Source organism: Aythya ferina, assembly GCF_964211825.1.
Source record: "Aythya ferina genome assembly, chromosome: 3".
Classification (NCBI taxonomy): domain Eukaryota; kingdom Metazoa; phylum Chordata; class Aves; order Anseriformes; family Anatidae; genus Aythya; species Aythya ferina.
This window is the reverse complement of record NC_140298.1, coordinates 78,354,990-78,378,065: the sequence shown is the minus strand read 5'-3', so window position 1 is coordinate 78,378,065 and position 23,076 is coordinate 78,354,990. Positions and strand designations below refer to the sequence as shown.

Here is a 23,076-nt window from a genome sequence, read left to right as displayed (position 1 = left end):
AATATATTATGATGTCATAACATATTATGACTGTTATGTACAACATATAAAAGAACAAACAATAACAAACATGCTAATGAATATTCTAATGTGAAAAAAAAAAAAAAAGCTCCTAAGACCAAGTTTAAAATAAATAAATGCGTTCCAACTGCCTCACTTCTCCACCTAATGCTAATTAATCCCCATCATTGCTGCTGTCTTGTACTTGGGTTTTAAGAACATCTGTGGGAACAAGTGGAAAAACAGTATGAATCAAGTGCATGTGGTTACAATGAGCAGTGGAATTCAGAATTACATTTGGTGTATTCTCTAAGTGGCAGTTCAAAAGAAATATCTAAATGAAATTGCATTCTAATAGAGTGTTTCCCCATATTTCCAAAGCAAAATATAACCTGTAATTCTGGCACAAAAAAAAAAAAAAAAAAAAAAAAAAAAAAAAAAAAAAAAAACCTAGAATACAAGCACTACAGTAGTAGTATTCCAATAAGCACTAATGGGCAACTGACATGGTTAAAAAAAAGGCATTCAGCTTTAATAAACTGATGGAGGAAAGGCGAGGAATGAAATAATGTAAAAACTGCCAAGAAAAGACAAAAAGAGGAAGACAGAGGGTGCTATTCTGCATTTGATCAGAAGCCACAGATGGGACCCTTATATAGACAGGGAAAGCACTTTATTTTTGAGATATGGTTAAAGCCTGACACACCCAACTTCTTTTGTCTGAATTGTGAGGTATGTCTCAATGATCTGCAGAGCAGGAACCATTTTTTTTCATGTCATTTTGAGCTTAGATGAGCACTCTGATCATCTCTCTCCCTTTACATTGCTAACAGTAGTTTTTCTATAAAAGAGTTCATTGGCAGTTTAAAGACACCGGTCAGATACTCAGACACAGCATGTTACTGATCACCTCATTATTGTTGAATTAGCTAACTATCATAGGGTGGAAGAAAAATAGCCTGAGTTACACTGTAGCCTGATGAATAACAGGCTTTTAGAATGAAACCCACAATAAACCACAATTTGTTAAATTCATAAAGTTACTTAATCAATCAAATCTTGCCCTCAAAACACAGAATCCAATTTCTATCCAAATAGATGTTTGTGGTAGTCAGATAAGGGGGATATAATGTCATACTAAAGTAGTCTATTCATGAATAGACAGGATGCCCCTTAAAATGAAAATGTCATTGAAATAGCAGCAAGTTTTGAAAACATCAACACTAGAGTCAACTCAGACTCCAGGGATAAATTCACAAAGGTAATCATCCACTTTAGTGGGTTATTAGAAAAGGAGACCAAATATTTTTCATAGCTAGTCCTTCATTCTTAGCATATGGACTCAACAAAACAAAACAAGCTGGGAGCAAGCTGTCAGCTGCCATGTGACAACTCCAAAGTCAAAGAGGTTTTTCCAAAGAATATTTTTTTTCTAGTTTATTATAAACAATTAATAAAAGTTTATCATCCAATCATACAGACATAAAAGTTGACATTAACTAATTCACTAATACCAGAGATTACTGTCTTTCAGTAGCAGTTTTGGAAATACTCTTTTCATTGAAACAATAAAGGAAAATAACAAGAAGAAATTACTAATATTTGAGATGAATTAAACAGTTTTGAGCTAGCAATTCCACAGGAAGAAAAATGAATTTCTTTTGTATCCCAAATAGTTACATTGCACCATGTTGCTGGAAATATCTTTTAAATAATGTGAAGGTTTTTCAATGTTTAAGGAGATTTATTGAGTGAAAGTAACTTCTCTTGGGGTACCAAATACAGAGCATGACTCTCTGACTAGGGCAGACGTTAACTTTGAAATATTTCTGACCATTGAAATATATTATTGACTCCTTAGCTTTTATTAGTGTCCTCCATAGGAGCTACTCATCTTCAGTGGGAAGTTGCGTGTTAGTGGGTGACCATACTTTAAGTGATTGCTAGGACTGTAACCATTTAAAGTGGCTTAGACCCACCTATTTATTTTAGCCCAGATATATCATAAGTGTTCAAGTCCTTCAGTGCTCACAGCTCTGGGTTGTGGGAGTGTGACACTCCAGCAGAAGAGCAACTACGAAGAGGGAGCATTATAAGATGATGAACCACTGTAAGAGATGGCCAGCCACTGCAGCATATGGTCTTCTGGTCCATGAGCTCACTGCTAACACTGCTGTAGTGAGAAAGGAGTACGCTCAGAATGACCCTGTGCTGCTTGATGGCTGCACACATGCTGTTCTATGAAATGGGGCCAATATTAGACAGAATCAAAAAAAGGGGGGTGCTTCAGAGCTAAAGTTGCTTTCCTAGGGTCAATAAATGTATATTCAGATGTGAAAAGATGCTGAAGGCAATATGGCATTTTTATTTCATACTGGATTAACAGTGGCATAAATTTCAGTGACATAAGGATCAGAATGGTTTCCCTCAAAAATTCCAAGTTATGCAAAGCTCCTTGGAAACTGTATGGGCTTAGTGTTGCCTTGAAAGTTTCTGGTAGCTTCTGGTTCACAAGATGGAGCTTATTTGATATAGCTGGAAGGACAATTATTTATTGTTTTTTATTTATCACTTAGAGAAAACATAGATGTGGAGAAAGTATAAACTAGCCATTGCACCTACATTTGGAACAAGAAATTGCTAAGAACTATCTTAAAGCATGGCGTATGTACTTCAAAAGAATAATTAATGAAACCAAAATGACACCATGAGACAGCAAAATTTAACTCAGCTTTAAAAGAGCAGAACATATTTTCATATGTTGTCATACATTCTCAGAAGACAAGTGGGTGCTCTGGCAGATACTCTAGCTTTCCACTATGGTAAATAACCTTTCAGCCCTTGTCCTTACCTGTTTCTGTGGCCTGACCCAGGGGCAAGGACCTATCTATGTGAGGCAAAGACAACTTGCACAAGAGCTCTTGTTGTAAATGTTAGCTCTACAGCTGTGATCTTTTGAGCATCTGCCTCACTAGAAATAAATTTATCTTCTGATATTTTCATTTCTAACAAAATCAACAGTTTTTCACTCACTGCCTTAAGCAGTAGGTGAAATGATAGCAATAGTGCACTATAGCATTCAAAAGCGATTTCCTTACAGAAGGAGACCAGGACATGCTACTCAATCATAAGCAGGGCTTTGTGTCACTTGCCAATCCATCATCACAGGGATGAGAAACATGAGAAAAACTTAAAGAGAAAGTTGAAAAAATCCAGACACCATGAAGAATTTCAGAGATTTATCACTGATTTGCTTTCTCCCTGCAGTCCACTATTCGTTGGTTCCCACTTCTTGTTCTGTTTCATTGAATACCTAAGACCACGCACCACTTTGGACAGGCCCTATTTATATTACATGTATTATATTATGCTCATAGCATAATGGCACCCTGATATCAAGTTGGGGCCACTAGATGGTACTGCAATATAATTAATAAATATTAAAAATAATTTCATAAATATATCTATATACATGTATTTCTACAATGTCTTAGTTCTAGTATTTGAAAGAATCTTCATGGCGTTGCCTTTAAATATATACTAAAGTTTCCATATAACTGTAATATATGCAATTATAAGGCATATGCTAAAATATGTGCTTACAGATCTTAACAGTATAACTAAGGTACTTAATCCATACACATGTGTACAATATTTCCATAACATGTACACATATATGTAAATTATCATATGGTATGATAATCTTATCAGTCACTACACTTACTCATTTTAATATGTTCTTGTATTCAGTGCAGTAAATACTAGATGTATGAGAAAGGTGTGCATATAAGAATTGATATGCACATGTATATTTATTTGTGAACTAAACCAAAAATATAAGCCAGAATTTTAAAAGATAAACTTTGTACAATAAGAAAAATCTATACAATCATATTTTATACTTTTCTATACTATGAATGATTTTTTATCACAAATTGTTTCACTGTTAAAGGGATGAAAAATTCCACTTTATCTGAATGTTTCCTACCATATGCTATGTCTACAGTAATAAGCAGTTTAAATTTTATAATCACTTATCTTCTAGCTGGTAAAGATCTTGATGTTTAAAAATTGCTGCAAAACTAAATTATCTGAAACCATAAGCATGCTTAATAGTATCTACCCATGAAACTACCCTCAGAATAACCTAACACTGCTGGTTGCCAGCACTATTTTCAATTTTCATCTGTTAGATATATGATCAAGCATGTCAAATCTGCCCTGAGTAATAGAAGTGAAAAAATAAAGTCATTTACTTAAAACATTCTGATAGCTATTTATCCAAAAACCCTGGTCAGATTTACTGCTCAAAGGCATTTACCTACAAAGTTAACCAGATGCTTTGAGTTGAAAACTAATTTAATTTCTGTGTTATCTTAACAGGACATCTGTTAAAACAACATCCAAGGAAGGTAATATGTTCAAAATTAAACATCCTGCAGGTTGTTTTATTAGAGTATGTGCAACATTGACACTTAACTGTTAACAACCACCACCTTACAAAAATAATTAGTAAATGTGAAATCAAAGCAGTATAACAATTACACTAATTGACATGAAGTAATGTCAAATGAATTTGTAACTAGTGCAAGTTCAACCTTGTTGCCAAGTTCATTGCTTTGTTACAGCTGAGTTGCACTGAGGATGAATGACCCATTTATTTTGTTTCTTTCTCTCATCATTTTCATCAAGGTTTCAAACTGTCCCTTTAAAATCACAGTATACTAGCCGCTTAAAGTGTTCAGCACTCATAGACAGAATGTTTTTTAAGCATCAAGAATGACAAGCTATGCAAATCATATCCTGAAGTAATTTGCATTATTGCAGTTAATTTGCATATGGATATAAACTGCACTTCAGAGCTAGAAAATATCAATCCAAGCAGTGGCATATGAAAGTCAGACAGGTGGATGTGTGCTTGCCACTGTTTGGATATTGAAGTAGAAAAATACTAGCAGGTGCCTGATCCTTGTTGTTCCTTATCATTTTGCTAGAAAAGATGATGGAGTCAAATGGACTGGTGGAAAGAAACACGGTCCCCATATTTCCTCCCACCGCTTCCATTTATCTCCACTAGCAATGAATAGTTGATGCTGTTTCCCTGTTGGCAAGAACTTCTATAACCATTTCTCTTCCCATTAGTGTTGTCCAATGGAATAGAAGAGAACAGACAGACTACAGTGTAGCCACTAAAAGTCAGCCATATCTAGCTAGTCCTAGACTAACATCTCAGGTCACCAATAGAAAGGTAGTGAAAAATAGTTAATCCATAAATGTCAGCTGTGGGTATACATGTATTTCTAAACTGTTTAGCTCATCCTTAAGATCTTTTCCAACAGATGCTGGAATAGTCCAGGTTGGTTGCTGAACATGGCTGGAGGCAGGAGAATAGGTTAACTATAAACTGAAGCCTCTTCTAGCCTTACTTTACCATGAACAATAACTGTGAGTATGAAAACACTGATTTTAATCTCAGTGTATGTACACTGGCAGTTGGAGAATCCTACTTTTCTTGCTTGTGTCTGTTACTCTGCTTTCATGATGTGGAAATCAGACACTTGCAGTTCAGCTATATAGTGGGTAATACTTGCAGGTGATAAAACAGCAGCAAGCTCTCTCCATACCCCTCCTTTTCTCCAGTAGTGCTTCCTGCCTCTGCAACCCCAGAGCTCTCTTTGTCCCCAGGACTGTCCCCTAGCAATGTCATTATATTGTCTTGCTCTTGCTGCGTGTTAGTTACTGAAGAGCCTTTACCGATATTTGGTTAATCTTCCTGATTCATACTTAACCTCAACAGAAAAGGGGAAAAGTTACATATTTCAGCAATTTATTTGGCTGCAAGTTTTTATGCAATGTTTTCAGGATTTCCCTAAATACAATGTTAGACAACATAAATGTTGATATAATTCAAAACATCTTTGAACTAAGGATACTAGTTTTCTTTTAAATGTATTAATACTTCTTCCAGATAACAAGGATAACCTTTATTTTTCCACATTTTACTTAAGCTGCTATATAGCTTAACATATATATAAAAACCCTTATTTTTTCTCCCATAATAAAGTAAGTAAAATTGTGAAAAGTGAACTGATTATTTATTACATTATAATTAGTTAATTATTTTTTTTTTCTCTCCTTGTCATGTGCACCAATCTGTATGGCTAGAAATAACATCTCAAATAAAAAAAGGACAAAAAGAAACCTGAAGAACTCAACTTCAGTTAAAAAACTAAGAGGGATGTTAGAAAAGAAAGTACATGACTCTTTTCAGAGGTACACAGTGAAAGGACAAGAGGCAATGTCAAAGATTGTAGAAACAGAAATTTCATCTGAATATCAGGAGAAAGGTTGTGAAATTCCAAGCCTTAGAGATTTTAAAAACTTGTCTCACTAAAACTAAACTAAACTGAAACTCTGAGCAGCCTGATCTAACCTTGAAGTTAGTGCTGCTCTGAGAAGGTGGCTGGATTGAGTGACCTGGAGAGGACTTTTACAATCTGATTTAGCCTGTGATTTTATGGCTATAAGTTATCTTATATTTGCCAGATATTTCAAGTGGGTAGGCAAAAATGTGTTCAGAAACAGTTGATTTTCCTTAAAGCTTCTGGCAGAAAGCAAAAGAGTTGCATATTTTTTACTTTACATTTTAATAGCTACAATACATTCACTTTGTACCATATTTAATATTTTCACTTTTAAGTGAAATTTATTATTTTCTGTAATCTTCCCTATCCTTTCATGCTGCTGATCAACCTGATAAAACTCAGGGAAATACAGCAAAGGATGTAACCGCAGTTGAATGCAAATTAGCGATTACTGTTTTTTTAACTTTTTTTTTTTTTTTTTTAAAGAGTAAACTTGCAACTGGTATCTGTAGAAGGAGTGCTGAATTCACAAGGGACTGAACTTTGACTACATATGGTGAGCTCTGTACACACTATTGCCACTGTAGTCTGGGTTTCTAGGTGCCATGGCTCTGTACGTAAACTTTCACAATATACTACATGTTTTCAGAGTGGAGTTGAAGTACATGATTACTTCTGTGAAGCATGGAAATAAATCACATACTGACCAATGAGAAGAAAACAAAATACATAATGGGTAATGGCTGTACACAGTAAGAAAAACACTTTTTCCCCCCTGTCTTTTTATTAATCTTTTTCTAACTACTGCAATACATGGAGTGGGATGCAGCATTCCTTAGTTCCCAAACATGATTTGTTTCTAAAATAGGCCATGCTGTAGAGAGATTAAGGAAAAGACTGTGGAAAAAAAAAAAAAAAAAAAAAAAAAGAAAGAAAGAAAAGAAAAGAAAATACACTTGTGACTGCGTAATTAAGAGCTATATAAAAATGAAGGTAGAGAGAAAGATAAATTGCTCTTATACAAGAAACTAATTTTGGCATTTCTTTTTACCAGAGTGTTTGACTTTCAAACACTTAACTTTTATGTTACAAGTCATATAAGTACAAGCTTATGTTTAAAACATTAAAAGTAGCCTTTCTATGTTATCTGGTAAAAATAAGACACGTCTTATTGATGCAACCCAAACAGGAATCATTTTTTTTTTTTTTTTAAACAAACCATGTTTTTGGTCACGTTTACATAAAACTGTGGGGACTACAGAAAAGCAACACTCACCTCAGCCGGGTGGCAGTGAGAGGAAAGCTCTTGGATCCAGTCACACTGGTAGGGCTGCATGCATGGAGAGCCAAAAGTGCTGGGATAAAGCTGGGAGCATGTGCACCAAGGGCTGTTCTGCCCCTCATTAGAACTGGTTCTTTCATCCAGCACTATGAATCCAGTCCCTGTTTTGGCTCCCAGTAACTGACAACAGCAGCACCTCTTCATACCTGCACTTGTGACTTGTGTTGGGATCTGTGCTACCTTAGTCACTTTTTTTTTTTTTTCCCCAGCAAAAATATGTATACTGATTTTAATTTTTAAACTAAAAATGGGAGTTCAATAATTCTGATTCTGCCTCTTTTCTGCTTGTGGAATCTACAGACGTCATTAGTGCCTTGAAGCAAGAGTGATATTTCTTCATTTGCAGTATACTCTTTCTATGGAGGGTCTAATCAGAGGTTGCAGATGAATCATATAGAGGCAAACAGGAGTTTTGTCTGAAGGTCAAAAGTACTATGCCTGAAGGTCAAAAGTACTAGATAGACTTAACTTTTTGGTGGTTTCTTTTTTTTTTTTTTTTCCTTTTTTTTTTTTTCCCCTCCTCCAAGATACCTGAATATAGCGCTCCTTGTGTCTTTTCTTGATATATTTAAACAAATCATTGAAATATCACAGTTTCTCAGAGATGCCTCCTATTGTGTTTTCCTTTTTTGTTTCACTAGTGTACTTCACATGTCTCATCCGGGACAAGAGGTTGTACTTTTCAGATGTTACATTTACTTAGCCATAGGCCAAAATTAATATGACCACTCAGAAATCCTGAAAGCATAAATTCCTTCTTACACTGAGAATAGCAATCACCAGGAAGCAAAACATGTAGACTAATTAAATACTACTGAAGTGTAATACTGAAAAGTCTCAGAAGTAGGTTTTCTAGACATTCATTCACAGATGCACATAATAATTTAGGTTAAGAACAACTGTTATCTTTGTTTCAGTCTTTCTCATCCATTAGTTATCGAGTTTTCTGTGAAAGAGTATCAGCAAAGACAAGTATTTTCTTTGGTTGAGGCACGGTTGGTGTGTGATGCAATTTTCCACAACATATATACGACTGTAATGGTGCATATTGTACCATTGATTTACATGGCTGTTTACTATTAATCCTTGATCTTCTTCAGTCTCTTGTTGACTATGTCATAGTTCTAAAATCTTTTGAGTCTTAGAAGGCCCATTTCATTGTCATAATGAGAACCTGTAAAAATGTCATGACCCACAACTAATTTTAGAAGGGATGAAACAAGCCTTTTTTAATAAGGTATAATAACAATTAATAAGGTATAATAACAATATGTTCTCTTCATTGTATCCAGAGGTGATGATACAGAAGTTAATGTACAGACACAGAAAAAAAAAAAAAAGCTGTTCTCAAAACTTCAGGGGAAGAAAAAAAGCTTTTCTGTCCTTTTATTTTGGTAGAAAGGTATAAATTATACATATAAAATAAACTATACCCAGCTGAACTATCATTAGGTTGTAATTTAACCTATCAATTCCTAAAACTGTGCTGTACAGGATCCTCTCTTACGGTTTAGAACCTCAGAGGCATCCCTCTGGTACTTAGCTAAAGGTTATTTTTTATTCTCTATTTATAATCAATTCAGACCTGGAGCTTCTATCAAGGTTCTTTGTGCCATTTCAAAAACACACACACACAAAAAAAATACACAGGAATATCATAGATTTGAAGTTGCAGTTATTCACAGATGGAAATATAAATAACAAAGAATATTCAGTGCAAGATCCGTATATGTGACTAAGAAACATTTATAAAGGTAAAAATTTTGTTAGATGCTTACTTATATAAAACAGTTGGAACCTCTGAAGGATATAGAATATGAGGATAAGTTTGGTCCATCCAAATAGCTGTGTACCTTTCCATTGTACACCTATTTCTAGGCCCTAGATCTCGCAAAAGATTTCATCATCTGGGGAAGTTTTGGTGTACCACCCACAGCTAAAAGAGAGAAGAGACAGTTGTTCCATATGTGAATTAGGCCTTCTGTAGATGAGTCAACCTGTACCCGTTTCTTGAATCCATTTTTAGGTACTTTTGCTTCTCTTCCTCTCTTCAGTAGTGCTGTGGTCTGAAAACCAGCCAAAGTGGAAGAAATGCACTCTAATGGATGTTTCAAAGCAGTGAATATCACTAAAATAAATGTTACCCCTATAGACCAAATAAAGAGTTTAACTGCAGCCAAATATAAGCCTGGACCATATGGTTGTTTGGGAAACATTCTAGATCACACAATCTTAGTCTTCAGAAAAAAAAAAAACAATTCCAGGTGTAGGTATTGTCATTTAGCCTATCTTTATTCCAAACAGCACTTACCAATGTTATTAAACTGATTTTACACCCACTAAAATGCAGTGATCAAACAGCTGTTTCTACTTTCTCTTTTTCTTCCCATCCCTTTTCACCTCCCCAGACATGATAACATTTACAAGTTAAGCAATTCAGGTGGCTGAAATGAACAGATGGGAAGAGAATGGACTGGGTTGAGTGTAACGCTACAATAGGTGCCGAGTTTGTTACAAAGATCAGTTCACTTAATACAGAAAGCATTTTAATCCAATAAAATATATTGTGTGCAGGTTCTTATATTTTCTGTGTTTTTGCCAAGATAATGAGACTGGTCTTCTCTGAAGGTATAAAACCAAAAAAAAAAAAAGTGTAACATTGTTTTACCTGCAGAACGTTATTTTACACCTCAGGAAATGAAATTCTTACCCTTTTGAAGTCTTTATCTTTTGAAGAAACAGACAACATGGGGATGAAAGATCCCACTCTTTAGTAATTTTTGCACTTTGGGGGTGATTTGATAGAAAATACAAGTAAGGAATTATCTTTGCCTCATTTATTCTTCCTATAATTTTGCCTAACTTTCTGCATCATAGTATTTCAGTAACTCACAAAGGATCAGAGAATTACATGTGTAATTTACAGTTAGGCTAAACACTCTTTAATCAGAAAAGGTAATTAAATATATGAGTTGAGAGGTGAATGTGATCTCTTTCACAAGTGGGATTCTCCTTGATGGTCAGTTCACACCATTCTGAGTATAACTCAGCGTGGAATGGAATGTTTAGACTCAAGCAAAGTTTATTACTTTAACGAAATAATTTGTTACCACTGATGATCTTTTATATCACCATTTTTCCAGCCCTATGGGAACACCTTAGAAAGCAGCAGTTTTGATTTGAGATGTTGGTTTGAGCCAATACCAAATACCACTTTACATATTATCACTTATGGTATCAATAAAACACTACAAATATGTCTATCCTAAGAAAATACACTTTTTTTTTTTTTGTCCCCCCCCCCCCATAGATTTTTACTATATATAAATCTTCAGTTATAACATTCCTACCAGAATAACAAAGTTAAAAAACATTGCTGTAGCCAAATAGCAATTTATTCTTGCACTTACATTTTAATTTAATGAAAGATACTTTGTGTTACAGTTATTATGCTGTGGTGGAAGAACCCTGGAAAGAATCCAGCTAAGTAACCGCAAGCTGAATGGTACCAAAAATGTATGTATATATATTATTTACCCTTGACATTGTAACCTTTTATATTTGTGAAATCAGCAGTTAGTGTCTCCCACCCAAGTGAAATTTGTATTACATAATTATTGAGAAGGGAAAAAAAAAATGAGACAATTTTCCTTTAAAAGGTATGTCGTTGTTGTGGGCACCAGAAGGTGCCTGTAACTGTCTAGAACTACAGTTTCTAACATATTCAGAATACTCCAAATTTTGATCATACTACCTTCATTCTAATAATACCAAGACAGTGAGTAAAGCAGAAAACAGCATTTAAACTGGAGCATGTTAACACAACGCTGATGGCTTAAACGTATCTGATGGTAACTTACCTTTGAAAGGTCTCCAGCCTCCAAGTAGAAGCAGATAACAAACACGTTCCATGTAACCCAAAGGATCAACCAGACAGCATACTGTAGGGGAGGAAGAGAGAATTAAATTTACTGTTAGACTATTAGTTCAATCCAAGTCAAAAACGGATTATAAATATAAATATGGTGCATAAAAAAGAGAATCAAGAATAAATACTTCTCTTTTACAGCCACAGTATAGTGTGAACTAATGAACCCTTGGTCACAAAAGAAAATCTCTATCTGAGAAAACAAGTAATAGAACTGGCATTCAAATTTGAGACTGATCCAGATCTCTTATTGTTGTTTAAATGGAAAATATTGCAATATTAAGACAGACATGTAATATCAATGATATGCGAGAAGTACAGATCCATTATTATCAAGAATATATCTGTTTTGGTAAATTTTGTGGTATTCTAAAAAATATGGAGTGATTTCCCTAGATCATGACAGTTGACTACATAAATATATTTTGTGGCATTCCAAACCATGATTCAAAATTGTTAATCGCCCTCAGGAGCAGACTGTTTTAAATTAATATTTTTATTTTATTTTATTTTATTTTATTTTATTTTATTTTATTTTATTTTATTTTATTTTATTTTATTTTTTTAACTACAGTGTATAGTATAGGTATCCATACTTAATACTTGTTCAGTTTGCTGAACTTATTCACATATTTGACTTCTTATTTGTTTGTTTGTTTTTATCATTTATTTATTTATTTTTATTTGTAAGGTCTTATATGCTAGGACTGAAAACTAAATTTCCCTGCTGTAATTCTGGAGGATCTCATGTAAAATTTGACCTGCTATTGCTACTATTGTGTTTGAGAAATTCCCTTGACAAATTAATCCATCTAAGAAACCTTAGAATCTACAACTATTTTTCTAATGACTGTCACTGCTATCCTCTAGCTGTTCATGATTCAATTCTGTATTTTTGCTAATTTCATTCTATTCATGCATATGTGTGAAATACAACTATTATATGAAATGTACCATTCCCTACCTATTATAGTCAAGGACTATTTCCTCATTTTATATCAGCAACCCATTACTTTTGAGTATTTACAGGGTTATTCTTATAGTTTGGTTGTCTTTTCTCCAAAATGGACTGGTTAAATTTTGTCAAGCTACTGTTCCAAATTGCGTTTAACATTGTTGGCAATTTTCTACACTCCTCTATATTATAGCACCATCTGAATAAGCAGACAACACTTTAGACTTTGTCAAACCATTTTTGTCATGAATGAAAATCTCATTCTCTCAATTCTGCAACAAACTATATGGGATTCTTCTTGCATTTCTCTTAGAAGTGCTGTTTTTCATCAGATTGTCTATCATTCAACATGGCATTTTCCATTTAATTTTCTACATACTGGCAAAAAGATACAATTTTGTCCTTTCTCAGGAGATCAAAACTGAGATCCAACATAAATAAAATTTTGGCTTGTTCCAGTGTCTTATTTCTTACAGATAACCAAATAATTGCTGATCAGCCTAAATCTTTGGTAGAACAAGTATAGATTTTAGATAACTATAATAAATACTGTTTTGATCTAATGTAATCTAGCATAGTTTTAAAGGTTCAAAATGCTTTACAAAGAAGTTATATTAGGTATTTTAAAGCATACAGCTGACATACTTTATAGAGCAGCTCTTTCTTGTCCACAGCTTTGGTCACAAATAATAAATTTATTTAGGTCAGGAGAGACCCTAAGGATATCATGTGGTCCAAATCTCTGCTCAAAGCACAGCCAGCATAGATCAAGTTGTACAGGGGCTTGTTCAGTGGAGGTCTGAATATCCACAGGGATGAAGACTTCACAGTACTTTTAGTCTTAAGAAGTAGGCTATTAATGGACTTCGAAACACAGGAACTTAATTCAGATTCATGGTCATAACACATCTTTATTTTTATTTTTTTAAACCCAACTCTTAGGAATTAAGTATACTGAACATTTCATTTTCTTGAGACTTGCCCATTGTACACCTGACTTTGTATCTAACATGGAGTGTCATAATTACCAGAACATGAGAAAAAAAAAAATCAAACAAATATTAATTCAGATTCAATAACCTTAAATCAACTTTTTCCTAACATTTCAGCATTTTTAACTAACCATTTTTTTGCCAGTTACTTTCATACCTTAAAGTCATATACAAGTTCACATATACTTTGAAGGAGTTATTACAAGTATGCCTTCTTAGATGAAGATAACTGTGTTTCTCAAAGTGAAAAAAATCTAAGTATTGCATTTAGGCTGGTTTCCCAAAGAAACAGGACTTAAAAAGTAACATTCTGTGTTCATGTCTGTTCCCCTGAAATAACTTCTGAGCTCCTGAACAATTTTATGCAAGCTGGATAAAAGGCTAAAAGTAAATTTTTATTTATTAACTTTTTATTTATTTTTATTTATTGACTTATATTATTCCCGCCGCCGCCCCCCTCCCCCCCCCCCCCCCCCCCGATCCAAAGTTTCAGGAAAAGAAGTCTAGAGAATAGAGAGAAACTCTACTAAGGTCCTCATACAGATAAAGTCTTACGAGATATTATGCAACAAAAATGGGGAAAAACATGGAAGAGAGCCACTGGAAAGTTTCATTAGATCATAGAACAACTTGCCACATTTCATGTAAGTAACAACTGATTAAAAAGCTCCCTATGCACAGCACACCCAGCAGAGAACCAGCAGAGAACTCCAACAGACTTTGGAGCTGCCTGTTCTGGCAGACAGTCTTATGTTTACACGAAGAAATGAAACTTTTCTTGTTGTATAGTCTATCACACATACAAAAGAAAAAGACAAATTTATCTGACTTCTATATGATTTTTAGATATACTGTTTTAACAAGCACCAGCTATTATTAGACTACAGACAAGATTTAAAAATAACTTTTAAAAGTATTTTTTAAACTGCTTCCTTTTGGAAAGATATATTAAGTGTTTGTTGCCTGAATTCTGCGGATAAACACTGAGTATAATTATCTTGAAATACAAGGATGCTTCTGCTTCCTACTGCTTCTTATTTCAGATGCTTCAGATCTAGCCTCTCTCTTATCTCTGGATCACATGGAGTCACAAATGTCTCTTGTTGTCTATGTGCTTCAGCAAATTGTTGAGGAAATTCAGCTCTGAAGGTCTGTGACAATGAACAAATCCCTCTGGTACTCTCTATTATATGTATCTAATTAGAAACACATTTTTTAAGAGTTCTTCAAAGGGCTATAGCTGTATTTCTTTTTTTTTTTTTTTTTTTTTTTTCTTTTTTTCCTCATATGTGGGAGACATAGAGGAGACAAGACAGCTGTGTTATCTGACAGAAGCCACCACAATGTTACAGCAGTCACATACCAACAAGACAAAAACCTTGATGAACACAGTTGTACAAGCAAGAGATACTGACAGGAGGCATAGCAATGACAACAATGTTTAATATTTTTATGGAAATCCACACTGGAAAGGGGTATAGCTTGCAGGCTAAGACTGAAGAATTAAATGTTTTTTGTTTTTTGTTTTTTTTTTTTTCAAAGTTGTAGCCAATCAGTAAAAGCTATTTCTTTTCATAAAATAGATTATATAAAGAAACATCTCATGTGGCAGAATATGCTTGTCATTCTTTAAGAAAAAAAAAAAAAGAAATTAACCCTCTACAACGGATTACAAGAGCTATCTACTTTATGATTTATTTACACTATGTAGTCATGTAGTCTGAAAGTTTGCTATTTGAAAATCTCAAAATAACACAGGATGCTTTTTTTTTCTTTTTTGTATGTGTGTGTGGTGGACAACAGAGAACTGGAGTAATAAAATAATTGTAAGAGTACTAAGAATGCATGCATCCCTCTTCACACTTCATTCAAAGTTGGCTAAGTTGCATTATCTCCAGTTTACTAAAAGGGAAAATTAAGGTAAAAATGAAGGTCAAATAACTGACTAAATTTAATTTCACAATCCAATAGGAAAAATTATGGCATAAGAACTGAAGGTCCAGGTATCCCACTACTGCACCTGATACGCAGAATCACACAGAGCTGATTTTACACAGAACCACAGAATCATCTAGGTTGGAAGAGACCTCCAAGATCAAGTAGTCCAACCACTGACCTAATACTAACAAGTCCTCCACTAAAACACATCACTAAGCTCTACATCTAAATGTCTTTTAAAGACCTCCAGGGATGGCACCTGAACCACTTCTACAGGACAGCCTATTCTAATGCCTAACAACCCTTTCAGTAAAGAAGTTCTTCCTAATATCTAACCTAAACCTCCCCCGGTGCAACTTTAGCCCATACGCCCTTGTCCTGTCACCAGGCACGTGGGAGAACAGACCAACCCCCACCTCGCTACAGCTTCCTTTAAGATACCTGTAGAGTGTGGTAAGGTTGCTCCTGAGCTTCCTCTTCTCCAGGCTGAATAAACCGAGCTCCCTCAGCTGCTCCTCATAAGACTTGTTCTCCAGACCCCTCACCAGCTTCGTCGCCCTTCTCTGGGCTTGCTCAAGCACCTCGATGTCCTTCTTGTAGTGAGGAGCCCAAAACTAAACACAATACTCAAGGTGCAGCCTCACCAGAGACAAGTAAAGGGGGACAATCACTTCCCTAGACCTGCTGGCCACACTGTTTCTTTTGCAAGCCAGGATGCTCTTGGCCTTGGCCACTTGAGCACACTGCTGGCTCATATTCAGCCAACTATCCACCAATACTCCCAGGTTCTTCTCTGCCAAGGAGCTTTCTAACCACTTATCTCCCAGCCTGTAGCAGTGCTTGGGGTAAAATAAGTTTTCTATTTTCTTTCTAAAAGAAACAAAAAGAGAAGGTCATATCCGTGATGGACATGCAAACAGTACAGCTCCTTGCAGAGGACTCAAGCACAGAGACCAGAGTCAGAAAACAAAAACAAAAACAAAAACAAAAACAAAAACAAAAAACACCCTCAGGTCCACAAGTGCCAACAGAACATGAATGCACAGCAGCCCTGGCAGACTTATCCTTCACTGAATCCTTCACTTTCCTTGGCTGAAGAAAAAAGGTGACCCTGCTCAGTCTCTTGGTATATACTGTACCTAAGTGGTAAAGCCCCTTGCAGTGCATACTGAAGCAGTTTGTGAATCTTCTGTAGAGTTACACAAATGGCTTGATATATCTAGAAATTAAAATATAACCCAAAACCAGAAGTGTACCCACCACATCCCAAAAACAAGTTAGCCAGCAACCTCTGCTAAATATCTCTCTATTAAAGGAATTCCAAGCACTAAAAATCTAGAAGGCTATAAGGTCTAAAGACTCCTCAGCCAGCAAAACAGCAGAAAAAAAGCTCCAGAAATATAAGAAACCATCGCTAACCCTGAAAAAAACTATACCTTATATGCATACTTCTGCTGTTTTCAGATACTTGCTGGCACAGGGAACTTAGATGATACATTTCCCCTAAACCCTGCTACCTTAACTTTAACACCAAGGTTGTAACTTCAATAATATTTGACATACAGGTGAAAGCATAAGGTCACATTCACAGTAAGCACCATAATTCTGCAAAAATTGTAAGAGACCTAGAACCACAAAGCAAACATGCAAAATAACATCATCTTCCTATCCATAAGCATGTTCTAAAAATTACTCACCTGAAGGAGAGCTGCATGCACTAAAGGCACCTACTACTATATATAGTTCACTTTACTCTAAAAGAATCTACTAGTTGTTACCTGAAAAAGACATGCTTACCTCTCTCAACTCGGAAACATATCAGCCCCATACAGTCTGACCCACCTAAAGAACCCTGCAACTGGCTGAAGGAAAAATAAAGCACTTACCCCCCAAAGAGCAGCTCAGACAGAAAGAGCTCTCTGGTGGGACAACTGCAGCTTTGGTTCATTGTTTATCATTTTTAGAGAACTTTCATGCAGATAAAGACCACGCAAGGTTATGACTAGTTTTAATGAAATTAAGTACTATGAAAACTAGGAAAAATTACTGGGAAAATTTATTCAGAAAGTTTAATACCTGCAAGCCAATGCAAATGGTAAAAATTGTTTTAAATACGTTCATTTTTAGTGGGATTTGTGAAATAAAGGGAAAGGTATAGGGATAAGAAAATGAAACTTTCCTTAACATGGAGAATGTTGCTTTTTCCAGATGTGTAAAATGGAATCAGCATAAACTTCTCACTTCCCCTTGGCCTTTTTGATTTTTAATCAGGTTGTGATACAAACCTGATTACCAGAACTTACTTCTAATACTTTGACTGAAAGAGAAATACGTCATGTACTTACCATCTATAGTTAGCGAGCAACTCTGATAGCTATCAGCATTTGAAATGTAAACATTCTTTTTGCAGTACATTTACATGACATTTCTCTTGCTCCCAAATTATTTTAGGTTATGTGAGTCAATTTCAATCACATTTGACTGAAGGATACAATGGCTACAGCCCTAGAGGATGTTACTTTGTGGAATTCAAAGACAGCAGTACACATAATCATTATTGTGATTAGATTAGTGATTTGCTTGTTATTTTCTTTTTACAAATGTACACAATTTTAGTTTTAGACTCTTCTAAAGCTGAAAATATCATGCCCCAAACCCCTTATGTTCTCCATTCAGAAAAACAACAACAAAACCCTAACTGCATTTCTAAAATGAAATTACATTTACTATAAGAATTAAAAATTTGATTGTTTATGTTACCTAGGCAACACTACTTGAGCAGTTCAAAGATTGACCTGAGCCCAGCATGTCTGGAAAGGAGCATCTCTTTCCAATAAAATAGTGACAACTGTCCACAATTATCATTACCTTTGCTTCTGAATTTATTCTCTCTTAATTTCCCCTGGCTAGGAAGATACATCACTTAGAAATACAATTTCAAACTTATCTTTTTTCCCATAAAATCTGGTAATAAGTGGAACTCAGAATTGCTGTTAACCAACAGACTGTGTAAACTTATTGATAACATTCAGTCTTTGATAACAATCAATCTTTGAGGTGCTTTGCTTATCTCTGAAAGTCCCTCTTGAAACAGAAAACTCTGGTAGAGGTAGTTGGTTTTGTTGCTGCAATGTTCTGTGGCACTGTCTGTTTGAAACTCTTCAGAAATGATCAGTAAAAGTTCTGCCTCTTTTGTTTCTACTTTGCTGAAACTAGTAAAAAAAAAACAAACAAACAAAAAAAACAAACAAACAAATGAACAAACAAAACTCCTCACCTAGGCTTCCTTGGGAGACGCCTGTCTGAGGCGTCAACTACAGAAATCAGGTTGACCTTAAGTGGCCACTTACTAGACACCATTCTCTAATTTAATCTGCACTGCATTTTGCTGTTTCTTTTGCATTGCCTGGGTCTTTACCCTGAGAACTGATGTAGCAGATGAGGGTGTGGGCAGCCCCAGCTGCCAGCAGGAGCCAGTCATCAGTGAGATGCTTCCATTGCAGAGCAATCTCAGAAACCACTGCCAGACTTCAGCGCAAATTTGGGAGCAAAATTCATGCCCAGAAGAGATTTAGTTACTGAATACGTGAGGACCAGCTGCTTTAAGCAGAACCACTGCTTTCAGCAATCAAACAAAAAGAGCAACCATGCTCTGCTTTTAATGATCCAGATGAAAGTCTTCCCTGCCCAGCAGTTACCTACAAGCCTCAATGAGAGAGAGCTCAGGGCCAAAACCAGTAGCCTTGACAACAAATAACAATGTTCCTGGCAGCAGAGGGCTTTGTGCAACCAGCCCAACTTCAGTATCATTCACTTTCTTGAATGTACCAGGAAGCTTTTGCAGAATGACATAATCCTCTGGATTTTTTCATTGCTTATTGGTTGTCACGGCACGCAGCTTGCACTAACTTTGCTTGACTGAATTCTTCATATCATTAGGACTTAGATCATTCCTTTATTTTATTTTATTTTATTTTATTTTATTTTATTTTATTTTATTTTATTTTATTTTATTTTATTTTATTTTATTTATTTATTTGTATTTTTAATCATGGCTATAGTGTCAGAGCACTATCCATCTTCAGGACTTTCTGTTGCTAAGCAAATGTGAATTGATTTAGTAGGATCCTTATCTGTGTCATGGGATTTTTCCATCTCAAATTAAAATGACAGTCTAGTTTGTCTCCTTGTGTTTATCAGGAGACATTTTAACCCTTCAGCATTGCTAGGTTTTGGCTTTTCACCCTTTCACCAGTCACAAATGAATATGTATTTTCACCTTCCCATTGCTCCCTGAGGTTAATAATAATAATAATAATAATAATAAAATAACCTCTGATACTTTACTTCATTTACATTACAGTTTAACAATTACTGTCCTCTGCCAAAACTTACTGAAAGCTGCTGAAAGATGCAGTATATCAGAACTGGTCACTATCAAAATAAAATTAATGTTGGACTGGCTTTTTACTCTTGAGCAATCACTGCTTGCAGATACAGAGCAAGTGCTGCTTAAAATTTCTTCCTTTAGTCTTCTGTACATCCACTGGCTATGTGCTCTCTAGCATTGGCTATGTGCTTTCTGGCTACTAACTTTCAAGATTCTTGGACTCAGTTACAAGTCCTGATTTTATAGGGAATGTATTAATTCTATTTTCACCTTGATATGTATGGGAAGGATTCATAAGCATAAAAGGCAAGAAGAAAGCTAAGGTGTGTTCTGGTCTGGTTACAAATGGGTGAAGGGACAGCCCAGGGCCCAGCACAGTGCTGTGACATGCACTCACCCCTCAGTCTACCAACACCCAGGGAGCTATAGTTTGTGTGGCACTCACTGGCCTTCCTTTATCTTTCACCTTCTTCTGATTTGTTTTCATTTTCTTGCATGCCAGAAACATAGAATGCATAGAAGAGATTCACTTTTTCTGAAGACATAGTTTCAACTCCTACTGCATGCTGGATTTCTACAAAGCACATGGATGTGCCAGTGGCATCCATCTGCCCACATTTAGATGTCTGCAATGCAGATGTCCTCCTCTGAGCAGTGTCTAGATTCCCATTACAGTCAATTGAGAGGAAAAGCACTTCCAGGGCTCAGTTCATTTCTCAGCGTCTGACACAGATTACTCCACCCCTGCTGTCTGGAAAGCTAAATTCCTCCAAGGCAAAATTCCCAATGTCACAGAGCCCATTAAAAATCTTGGACCTGTGACATCAAAAATGAGATAGTAACACAGTGTGCTATGCAGATATGTACTCGTTTTTTTTTTCCACATAAACAAAAAGAACAAAACAATTTAAATGTCAACAGTGTAAAATGTCCACAAGGGAAAACTGAAGGTATATTCTGCAAACCACTGCCTCTTGTATCCTAAGCATACTGATGCTCCATTACTGCTTAAACTTGATTAATTCATCTGTTTGTTTTTTTGTTTCATGGATTCAAAGCTCTTCAGGTTTTAGAGGAGAAGCTTGAAAGAAACATTAATATGGCAACTACTTTTGGGTACTGCATTGCTTTTGTTTGTTTTTCAGCTTCTGTTTCAGCATCCAACTGTAAAATCTTAAACGATAGCCCTACACACTAAATGCAAAACCTACACTCAAAGACTCCATGAAGAACTTAAGAGAAGTATCAGCCCATTCACACAGCCGTCATAAGATGCACAACATTGTCTCAGTGCAGTCACTCTATTCTTGATAAATAACGTTTACTTTTCATATTATACTCTAAGGTTGAATGGCCTAAACATAAAAATAACTGCATAGAAATGCATTACTTACAGTTTAGTATTGTTCAATCAATTTAATATGTCAGGCTAGGGGTTTACAAACACTCTGGGGGAGGGGGAGGGAGGTTGATTCTTCTGAATCCATATATATTAAAGCTCATGGTCCTTTTAAACAAAGTTCATTTTATGTACTCATGAAAGTAAGGTAAGGTAGAAATTTTTATAGGACGTGTTTATTTTATCTCTTTGACTTAGATATGTAATTGGTTTGGCTTCACTCATCATTCAATTCCTGTATTTCTTTTGATCATATATTTTTGTGAAACGTACCAGCAGGAAGCAACTTCAAATATCTGTATACTCAATTTACTGCAACACTGTACGTATCCATCCAGTTGCATACACATACACATATGCATGTATGTATATATTCACAAATGAACTGATTTTTTCCTCTTATTTGACTCTCCTTTTTATATATATATATATATTTTTTTCATTCTTTCTTCTATTTACTTGTGGTAGAGATTATGAAGTCTTTCAAAATATAAACGACTTAAACACAAGTAACAGGAGAATAATATACAGATAATTATCACTTAAACAGAGCTCCAATTGGTTGCTTTAACACATAATTCTAGTAATATCTCTGTTTTTCAAGACATAGTTTGCGCTGGTCAGACAATAGTGTACTGTAAATAATGCTGCTTTGATCCTCTTCCATCTCTTTACTTCAGTTCCAACAAGAATATGCCAGGATCTACCTCTAGAAATCAATGTTGTACAAGTTCTAAAACCCTGAAAACCTGGCTTTGAAATAGTATAAAACAATAACCTACCCTAGCATCTTAGTGTTTTTTTTTTTTGTTTTGTTTTGTTTTGTTTTGTTTTGTTTTAATCAGTTCTTACCAGCTATTAAATTCATGTTATTATTGAATAGGAAAGAAGAAAGAAATCAAAATTATGTGGCTTTGGAGTTTGTTTGGTTGCCCAGTGTGAGGACTGAATTACTATGACAAAATTTTTCCAAATTCTGCTTTCTAGTCCATTCATAAAACCCTAAATATTTGAAGCCCCAGACTTTCGCAGCTTGTACAAGTCAGTGTAGAAATTGCTTACACCAGAATTCAAGCTGTTTATAGATATTTTTTATTCTTAAATCTTAGGGGGAAACTGCAGGAAATGTTGCTGTAAAATTTCACTGCAACTTCTAGCACCACAGAGCATTCTACCAATGAAAAAGAAACATGAACAAGATCACTGACTACCATAAACAGGTACTGCTTTAGCCAAGGCTTCACCTGAGAGTGACTATGAAACAAATTCTCTAAAAATACAAACAAAAAACACCATCACAGCTTTAGCACATAAAAGTAATAGGCGGAAAACAATTTTGTATGTACAATTCTGCCTCAGTTGCTGAGAAACCTTTTGAAAAATTGCTGAAGAATAGATTGTGCAATTGTTTTTCTTCAGAGCATATACATAATACCTTCAAGCTAGAAGTGTTTGTGCTTCCTCCCTGCTGCTGCCCAGTCTGGTCACCACCATGATGCTGAGAGGCTCTGCTGATGGTACTGGTTCTTGAGGGGCAACCCAACAAGCTTCAACGATTGACCACCTGCTCTGTGAGGTAGCAGTGCTTCTCCAATGGAAATCTGTGTCTTGCCTACGTTGTAATATGGCAGCATTTCACCCATTGTAAACTAGCCTCACCAGCTGAGGACCACTTCTCTACATCTTTTTTACCTCAGACAGTCCTCAGAAGGAAGACACCTATTCTGCTGTGCAACCATACCTCTGTGGGAACATTGTCTGTCATTC

The 23,076-nt window shown here is 35.4% G+C and overlaps 1 protein-coding gene and 1 long non-coding RNA gene across 4 annotated transcripts in view; one reads left to right on the top strand and one right to left on the bottom strand.

The window, feature by feature from the left end:
- The window catches only part of NKAIN2 (sodium/potassium transporting ATPase interacting 2), a gene marked incomplete at its 3' end in the record, with an annotated part of 590,593 nt that overhangs the window by 259,873 nt on the left and 307,644 nt on the right, over window positions 1-23,076 (bottom strand). For all 3 annotated transcript variants that reach the window (XM_084514224.1, XM_084514225.1, XM_084514226.1), the window contains exon 3: window positions 11,568-11,648. In XM_084514224.1, the coding sequence (XP_084370350.1) occupies window positions 11,568-11,648 (81 nt within the window). The remainder of the gene's footprint in view (window positions 1-11,567; window positions 11,649-23,076) is intronic.
- On the top strand, window positions 4,383-22,529 carry LOC311434211. Its single transcript, XR_014691319.1, has 4 exons — window positions 4,383-4,412; window positions 6,852-6,921; window positions 11,152-11,223; window positions 22,419-22,529. It is a non-coding gene; the product is annotated as an uncharacterized lncRNA (long non-coding RNA).